General features: G+C 43.9%; 1 protein-coding gene across 3 annotated transcripts in view; it reads right to left on the reverse strand.

Moving 5' to 3' along the window:
• The window catches only part of LOC111250018 (uncharacterized), a 28,500-nt gene extending 18,643 nt beyond the window's left edge, over positions 1 to 9,857 (reverse strand). The window contains exons 1-2 of one of the 3 annotated variants that reach the window (XM_086978349.1): positions 9,326 to 9,854; positions 8,662 to 8,804 (exon numbers count right to left, since the gene is read on the reverse strand). In XM_086978349.1, the coding sequence (XP_086834475.1) occupies positions 8,662 to 8,804; positions 9,326 to 9,349 (167 nt within the window). In that variant the 5' untranslated portion in view covers positions 9,350 to 9,854. Of the gene's footprint in view, positions 1 to 8,661; positions 8,805 to 9,325 lie in introns of all 3 variants that reach the window. The other 2 variants (XM_022804608.2, XM_086978350.1) reach the window with 2 other exon arrangements.
• Between the last annotated feature and the right edge of the window lie 47 nt (positions 9,858 to 9,904).

Below are 9,904 nucleotides of genomic sequence, written 5' to 3' on the forward strand. Positions count from 1 at the left end.
CACAAACGTAACGATACTGCAGTAATGGTCTGCTCGTCGCTAATTGGTCTAGCGATTTATAATAGCGATGTAGCTCCATACGCAATCTACACTATTCGACATCTAACAGCCCATTTTTTAACCAAACTAGAAGGTCTACTTGTTAAGCAAACGAGTGCCAGATCAAGCACAATGCCCTCATCGAGGTCGTATCAACTTTTTTCCAGGGCTGGCTGAAGAACGCTAAGCGTTTCGAGCTTTTGTATGCGTTACCGCATGCGTTACCCTATGAAATTACTCGTCTCGCGCAGAAACAAATTTGACACACAAACACGCTATCCACTGAACCATCAATGTAAATAACGAAAATTAGATCCATCCACAAAACAGTTATTAGCATTATGATCTCATCTCACATTATGGCCGTCATATCGGTTAGTACCTCGAAGTTCTCATACATTATTATATGAACTGGCTGTTTCGCTCAGAACGCCACTCCTTCCACGTTCAAACACTCCACCACGGGCCTCATTCCTGCAACTTGGCAGACCATTTTTTAACTTCGCTACTCTTTTGACGACTCGACTTCCACAATTTCGCTACCCCGTATTATGGTAAAGGTCCAAGACTGACAAAGTCCAAAACTAGCACTTATGTGTTATATATCTACTTGTCCCAAGGAGATATACAGTAAACAGCATGTTGCATTCATAAAGGCTTATCGCTGAGGAATATATATATTCACCGGTTACGGATGGGTGGATGGACATCGGGTACCTGCGTTGTGGCCGGAAGTGATCTGAGCGTGATAGCTAATTTTTCCAAGCTACGAATCTGAAATGTAGGGAGCCACGCGGACAATGGTTGGACAAGAAGTAACATGAACGAATTAAGCTTTTTTTTTGTCCCGGTTTCTTCTTCGGAAGTTCTGTTCTGTCTTGCGGTGGAGCAGAATTTATCATGTGCCTCCGAAGCAGGTTTATTTCAGCAACTAAATTTAGTGTTGCCAAGTAACGAGCATCCACCCCACAAATTGCCTACATGGGCTTGAAGCCTAGAAATGTGTAACTGTCATAGCGACTCTGAGTCACGTTCGACCCTGAAGTCTATTGCAGAGAAGGCTAAATTAGTGAAGTATGGTACATGAGACAGACAACTCTAACAATCTTTCTTTGACATCTCCCAGGTGTTTTTTGAGAAACGTGGGAAGAATCTTTCTTGAATGCTGACAAATTCACTTGAAGAGAAAAATAATTAAGGCTAAAAATGAAGTTCATGCTTCGACCACAGAAGCGACTAAAATGAGATCTTACTTGTATGACTCTATCATTTACTTTGCATACGCGATGGTCAATCTTCTGGTTGCCGACTTCTTCGGATACAAAAGTCGTTTCGTTTATTAAGCAATGAATACATACCCATCTTAGTTACCATGAATTAAACTAAGATTGAATAACGATGTTTTGCTAGTTGTGGAGTAATGGTATTATGATTTGAAGAGTATCGCGTCTAGTACGTGAGTGTTCAAGATGCGAGTACAAGTTCATTATTAAGTACTTACTTCTCCTGAGCCCGAACAAGTGTATTCGTGTAAGTATCTCATTCGGGTCATATGGAACGCGGCTCACCAACAGACCCATTTGCTACGAAAGGAGAGATGAGTACAGATTGCGCTAATGTAAAGGGACGAAGAACATATCGTAAACAAAAGGTACCATGCAGATAAAACAGTTCGGTGAGACGCTTTTTCGGTCTATGAACGAACTCTTCTTGATAATACTTCAGTGGCAGCTCTCCGAACAGGCCGACGTACTTCTAATACTCCGTTCTGAAATAAGTCCTAACAAATGGAGCGTAACGTTCGTAAAAGCTACCTTACGTAGCCGACCCACAATGCAATCTTCCATAGATAAAGGTCACTAAAGTTATAAGTCAATCCGGCTTAACTAAGAATTCGTATCATTGATTTTCGTTAAATTCTTACATCAGCAATAAGCGCATGTATGCGATACGAGTCTATTTTTCTAGCTAGATGGCTTGAAAGTTACGCATCCTAGCCAATGTGAACCAGCCTTAGTGTCACTTGCAAGCCAAAATTTATCGGTAATAGATATACTAACAGTGTGGGAATTTCTTTATTTATACTGGGAAAATGAGTGTCATTTAGCGAAAATCCGCTAAAAAAAAGAGATGGCCCAAAGAGTGTTCTATAATGTTCATTGTAAGGGTTCCTGAAAGTGCTATTTTACATATGATACGCTACGATACAAGCGATACGACGTACGGAAATAACGTACGAAGTTATTTAAAGAAAGCCGGCTAGAATCTACCTGATCATTTTCGAAATGTAACGAAGCAAAGCGACTGATCGCGTGTGATAAAAGTCAGATTATATATGACAATAATGCGCGACTTAGAAAACAAAAAAAAAAAAGCTAAAATTAAAAGATGTGCTCTCTAATCTGTGACAAAGCCGAGAGTGACACCCAGTTAGTTGATGCGGTGTGTCTTGCAAAAGAGTCGCGCATTGTGAGCCGCTACCGCTTAGAAAGACGATAGATTTGGACGTCCACCATCAGCGAGCCTAGTTCAAGCCGTCAAAAATATCGATTAGAATTGGTGACCACTATTATAATGCCAGACTACACACACATCTTTAGCTAGCAGAGAAAAACGGAACGGAAAATTCCAATGTGTACGACACATAGCCCAGATTCTGTATTATCAATCTATCTATGTTTCAGTATCTGCAGAACTTGTTTAGTATTTTGCCTACCTTCTATGTGAGGATTTTTTGCTCGTAAAGTTTTCCCCTTATAAATCACCGAAGTTCTGTGTTCCGCTAATGAGATTACGATAATACCAACTAGAAGGAGGTCGTTAATAAAAACAGCGCACATTTAGCTCAGTTGTATTATTTTAAAAAACCGAAAAATATTTATTTTAATTTTGATTTAAAGTCTCGCTTAGCACTTTACCGATAACCCAATATAACGTCGAGCTTTCGTGAACAACTTGAAGAACTTCGTATATAGTGTACTGGTGACGCAGAGAGTACATAATGCCAATGTCTCGGAACTATCTACTGACATACTCCATTGTTCCACCTTTTTTCGTTCCCATTATTTACGAGGCTACTAATTTGGTTAGTGAAATTCGTATTGCATAGTTCATTTCAGAGGTTAGATGAATGAGCGGAATGTGACGGGTTTTTTTGCCCTGAAACTTGCTGGCAGTCGATAACGAACTAGGTGACACGGTTTCTATCTTTCAGCCTTTCTATCAGCCTTTTCAAAGCCATTAGAACGCTATAGCCGATTCAATTGAGGTCCATTTGGGGCCAGCTTTCCAACAATCTTAAGATAGTTTCCCTTGGTTTTTGTTTTGTTGATCGTCCTTTTTTCATAGGTAGACCTTTCGATCTAAAGCTTAGTTAAAGATATTTTGAGAATGATTCGCCTACTGCTGTTACTAAATTGGGCGTCTCTAACGATTGCATGCGCCAGGTTATATAGCAGATCGATCCTATGCTGTCGTCCCAGCCGGTAACCCTGTCTTTGCTAGCCTATGTTAAAAACAGCTCGAATGTAGGTAGGGAAGTGTGAGCAGGGACACACCGTTCGTAAGCATTGTGCTATCTCTTAGGGTCTTGGCCTGAACAAAAGGCTACTATTTGACAGTATAATAATTTGTGCTTCCCCATGTGTGCGCATAATATATTAGGTGCGGGTCGTCGTAGTAGGTTACCATTTCACTGCTAACTGCATCACCAAATTAATAATATTTACAATTCATTAGAAACTTGAAATACTTTCGTAGATTGCGTATACAGCGTAATAAAAAAAATACTGATAAATAAACAAATAAAAGATACTGAATAGCAAGATAGATGTTGCGTCTTTTAAGAATTCTGCTTCTGGGGATAGTGTCAAACCCATACCAGGGATAAAGTTGTCATTTTGTCAAACAAAATGTCCAACGGCTGACTTAAGTGTTTGCCAGACATAGCCGATAGAAGGCTTCTGGTGGAAGCAAATAGTTTTGAAGGTAAAAGAGGAGGCAGACGTCATGCGCGCTGGCAAGATTAGTTCACAACGTAAAGCCTGTTGACTAAAGTAGCTACCCAGAGATAGCCGTAAATGTAGGCTCGCCTGCACCTACCGGAAGCAGGCGACAAACTGCGCTTTTACACGTGGATATTTTACAGGCATCACAGGGTCAAAAAAATCCTGTGGCTTGTATGATCCTCTGTTGCGCCAAAACACAGCCGAGCAAGGTAAGCACCGCTCGCCCACTACCTCTATTTCCAGCCAGCGTTGCCCTATAGCGCCCATATCCCGTTTGTTGCTTTGAATCCAGTAGCGACCGGCCTTGACTTGTAAAATCACCTCGACTATGACTAGTGTAGTAATTTCGGCGATAGGGGTCAGCGACAATCTTTTTCAAGAACAGGCCGACGCTTGAGCCATAGCTCTACTCCGCACCATCGCGATCCGTAGCACCAGTAGTTATAACGGCATTTGTCTTTTGGTAAATGTCTGTACAGCGCATTCATGTGAAGACGTATTTTCCCTTAAGGCAGACCGTTCAGAAAACTTGCAGCTGCAGAAGCACCTTCGCCGTCGTTTTCGCCTTGCCTTGATATTCTGACGCAGATCTGAATAATCTGCTGGACTCTAGCATATTTTCTGTGGCCACATTATGGGCGGATATCGAGTTCTACTAGCGGTTAGTTCATAACTAGCGAAACAAGCAACTCCATATAATGTACACGTATGTCGACATCTATGCATCATAAGGTAGACACGGCCTCGTGCGTCGCCGAAACCGTCAGCGGCTGCAGCTCTCAAAACCTACACACTGCCAATACATCATAGCGTGCTTCCGTACGAACACGCAACCAACCGATGGAGGAAGAGAATGAAGGCAAGCAGAGCCGTACTGACTGACGCTCGACTGCTATGATCTAACGACATGGACCTGGGGTCGGTCGCGACTAGGCGAATCGTGTCATGGGTCTGGCGAAGCAGACAATATTAAATGTGTATGCGCCTCAACTAAACAACGATCTGCTGAGTGAAACGGGGAGAAACACGATTACGATAGCAATTTTGTCACGTTTCAAACGCGGGGGTATATTCGTAGAAATTACCTCCTGTAATATATTTACTGGCTGAACTGTCCATTAATAGGCATGGTGCCACAAGTAAAGATTGCTCTGATAAACGTTTTCTTGGGCTGGGGTGTTTAGCACTAAATGCTTTTTATGTCCTTAAGTCCCTTAATAACCTTAAGTCAGTGTTGAACTCCTAGAGCTACCGAGGTATATAATACATTGATATTAGTTTGATGATTTTTTTGAGACGTGGAAACCTTACATCATACTCATGATTTGCCACCTAAGGGCTACAATGTGAGCTGTCCTCACATGGATGGCGGGATACGGTAAATAAAGTAGGCGAGCAAAGAACATGAATATTCATTATTTAGCACAATTTTTTTTGGCGCTTTTTGCAAAAAAAAAATATATAAAACGAAATATCTGAAAGGACGACAGATGACACTTCATCGTTGCGGCGGGCAGTTAAGGAATTATGTACGAATGAAGCCATCGTTATTCAACTATATTCTTTAAATTCATACGAGGCTTGTTTCTTGCAATTTAACGTGCGCACTAAGTGGAATTAATTTTATTCATACTATAAGGGAAACATGGTCAGACGTTGTTGCAGCACAATTTTTCCATTGTCCTAACATCTTTTACAGACAACAACAACAAGAAGGACAATTCTTTTGCAGGGTTATTACGTGCAGCGTTTGTGGTGAGATCGTCCACTCTCGGGCGCGGTTATGCCCCACGACCTCCTAACGGGCACCACTGTCAAATGTAGTCGTCGTGTGCTAAAGCGTAATGTCCAGACAGGCTGCACAATCGTTATCACACAGGACAAAATAGCAAAGAGCGTTGTCCTAATGCAGGGCCGAACGCTCCGCGAGCCGAGTAAGCCTAAAAGGGACGGGCGAGGGGGGCGAAGCTAGCATAAAGCCAATGAGGAATTGCGGGCGGGCAATGGACCGTATGACTGTAGTCGATTCATGCATTCATTTAAACTTAGCCCAAGTTTGCCGCCGGCCACGGGCAGCAGCCGCGGTCGGAGCAGAAGCAGCAATAGTAGAGCCAAAACCTAAGGCTGTTGTCTTTTCACCTCATCAGCTCACGCGACAGATTAATCCCATTGTCAAAAATACGTGATCACGCCAGATTACAATTTGTCTTTAGCTAAACCAAGTGTACCATTTTGCAACATGGCTCACACTGAGGAGCTCGTTCACTGGCTGTAGTTTGCTGAGTTCGCCGTCATGTGAAGTAGCAAAATGAGGGTCAAATTCAATACGGATCGACAAAGGTACGTCTTCAACAGCCAGTATCCATTCCGAAGTGGACTAAACCTGTAAATTAATCGAAAACAACTGCAACAATGCGAAATCTTGGCGTTCTCTTTTTCATCCTTCACATATGACTCCGCCTATTGTATTGCTCCCTCCTGCCATCGTTTCAATTCCGTCTGTGTTATCACGTTCCTCGCGCAGTTGAAAGCAAATACTACATACTACGGGCAGTTGGTAGAGCTTTGGATTAATCGCTGTCGAGATTATCATTTTCCCTCACTGCCCTCCTATAACTGTCCTTCCTTCGATAAGCGTTGTGTTATTTGTACTTATAGTGTAACCCCAATTGCCCGCGAGCGGCCGCTCCTATAAATCTGTTTAAGTGCACATTGTACCACATCCTACAGACATAGGAGATATACACTGTACAATGTTAGACCGCAAGTAAACAGCAAGAGCTTTATTAAAGAAGACAGCAGGCAACCTAGTAAGCGGCAAGCTTTTGTCCGTCATAGTTCCGATTTGGGACAACGGACGAAGGAGATGTAAGCTCATATGGGTTTGCTAGTTAACTAGGGGCGACAATTCTTCGTACCGCTATCATCGACGTATGCAGGAAGGCTACCACGAAGGGGAAAATAAACAGGACAGAGACGAGGACGCACCAAGAGTAGCAGTCAGGTGCATGCGGTAGCTGTCCTATTAGTCGAAAGTACCACTTCCAAGGGGCTGCATAACGAACATTCAAAGAACATGGGCAGAGGCCAGAATTATGGAACGCCACTGAACGCTAGTGCCAACCGAACACGACTCAGGACAACTACCAACTCCTATGAACTACGAAGAACAGCCGCCCTGGTCCGCCGTAAAACGGGGACGTCGATCAAACACCGGCTAGCCGCAAGGAAGCTGCTAACTGAGACAACAAGCAGTGAGCAGGGCTACTGTATCGTCGGTAGGCATGCCAACTACCGAGAAGCATCGAGGTGGATAAAGCTTCATAAATAATTTATTAAGTACGATGTACAGTCGTGTTGTAATGTGTCCGTTGTGTTCCCGTGTCAACGGTTGACTGCCAGCCACACAGGTAGGTAAGCGAACGCAGCCAGGGACTGCTGGCAAACAAACACGCAAGCGATTGAGCGGCGAAGTCGGCGGTCGGGAACATAGCGGCAAGAGAGCGCTGGCCTCCTTAGCGGCAGGAGGCGTAACCGCCGTATGTTTCGCTCCGTAGCAGCAGCCCGAGCCACCCATGCCGAGCTTTCACACAACTAACGCGTTTAGGCGACACCGGCAACACCATTGTCATCTCTGTTAACACAGAGAACACAAGCCGACAATACCCACACACGTGAAGCACAAAGACACGTAGACGGCGTATACATACGAAACACAAAAGATACGCATCCATATATAGAAATGTTTATGCACTAGATCAGATAATGTAAGAAAATTACATAAGTGAAACACTATTACTATTGTGCTTCGAAGATATTTACACTTTTTCCCTACTTTATATATAAGCTGTTGCTTGAAACATTGTCGCTTCGCCGATAAACAACATTGAGACTTATTTATAACCTTGTACCTATTTATCTGACGTTAACATGAAAACTCATATAACTAATGATTTATTTTTTTTTCAGTGAACCTTTAGCATGCAAAACTAAAGATACTACCACCAAACCTGAATTAATAATGACTGTTGGTTAACATTAATAGGAATAGGGTAATAGTTGCAGTGAATCCAAGTCACTCAGCTGCTAACAGCAGACGATTTTCGCTCATTCCTCTCTCTCTTTTGGTCGAATTGGACAATATACGAAAGCACAAACAGACTTGGCAGGATCGCAATAGGGAGGGACTGATGAAGGACGGATATAGCTAGCCTAGTTAATTCAGAAGTCGAACGACATCATTTTTGAAAGAGTAGCATCATCGGCGTAAGTGGATCTGTCGTTTGCAGTGTCACACAACCCTTGCCCGATGCGTATATGATCGCAAGCTCGTAAGACGTGAGTAGAAATTCATCATTATGTATCTCCAAATTGATCTTTGTCGCAGCCACTTGTCCCTTGATTTTTTCTTAGCTAAGTCCCCTTTAAGAAGCACGAACAGCGTCTCGACCAGTCCCATCACACTTCGTCGGTGTGACAAATGGGCGACCCAGTGGGCTGGCCACTATTTCATTAGCGCTGTCATCTGCACTAGCTTTATTCAGTCCTGCTTTAGCAATTGGCTTCGTACTTTATTTGGTTCATCACAGTTGATTTATGCCTGTATGTTAAATACCTGTCAAGAAGCGGTTGCAGCTTGCTCTGAACCACATGGCGCACGAGGGCCGATGAGTGGCGGTCGCAGGTGTGCGGTGACCGCAGCGACGGCCCGTTCCTGCCGACGTGGCAGAGGACCAGCAGAACGATAATCTGCAACACCTGCACGACCATACGCCATAGAGACGTGAAGCGTTGATGACGGCGAGCACAAACAAACGAAGCACGGACCCACCGAAGGACAGATCGAACCAACGGACACGAACAAACGCGACAAAATCCACGTACCGAATGAACGGTGTACGCAGCCAATGATTGCAATGAATGAGAGAAACACACGCACACATATACATAGACAGACGCAGTACAACAAAACAAGAATAACATCGAGAAAAAGTAACAATAACAATAGGGCTCCAATGCAAGAAGTGAGTCGTTGTCCATTGTTGAACGTCACATACACATAAAGGAGCACACAATTTTCCATACTTCGAAATACACGGTTGGCGTAATAGCAGTTGATCGTAGTAACCCTAAATTAGCGTCGTCTGCCGACGTTAACCGTTGCTAATCTAAGTATCTCTACTATAGCGCTCTAGGCTAACTCTGAAGTATATCCGTGATGTTCTCTCTCTTCAAATTGTTTTTATTGAAGCAAATAGGTTTGTATGTTTTCAACCTACCTCAGTTCCACGTAAGCCGAACATTTATGTGATGAATTCGCAAAGAAATTTCATTTTAGTCACACGACCGTATTAAACGGCCGCTCGTTCGCAGGTCTGCTGAGCCGAAAAGGCCCACACAAATGCTGTTCGGTCCCGAAGGTTCGTTGTCGACCCAGTTACGCTTAGCGGATGCTGCTGCTGCTTCTACTGCTAGGGTAGTAGTATTTCGTGTTGGTAGAGCACCGACAAATTCTTTTGACACCACAGAGTGAGTGAGTGAGCTGGCTGTCTGTCGTGACGGTAGTACTGCTGTAGTAGTCGACGGATGCACCGCCGTAGCGCCGCAAAGCGATGCCTGCCGTCGAAAATTACCAAGTCGACGTCGTCGTCGTCGTCGTCATCAGCAGCAGTGCGCTAGGCCGATGCTGCGGCTGCTCTCCGGCCATAATAGGCTTGCCCGCCCGCTAGTACAATCTGTCCAACGTCTAACAGATAGAGTGTACGTTGAGCCTGCGCGCCCGCGCCCTCGCACGCTACTGCCACAGCTTCCGAACTAAGCAAGTAAAACAAGCTACGCCAACCTAGATCCTTGGAATA

This window comes from Varroa destructor, unplaced genomic scaffold (genome assembly GCF_002443255.2).
Source record: "Varroa destructor unplaced genomic scaffold, Vdes_3.0 BEIS01000001.1, whole genome shotgun sequence".
Taxonomy (NCBI): Eukaryota; Metazoa; Arthropoda; class Arachnida; order Mesostigmata; family Varroidae; genus Varroa; species Varroa destructor.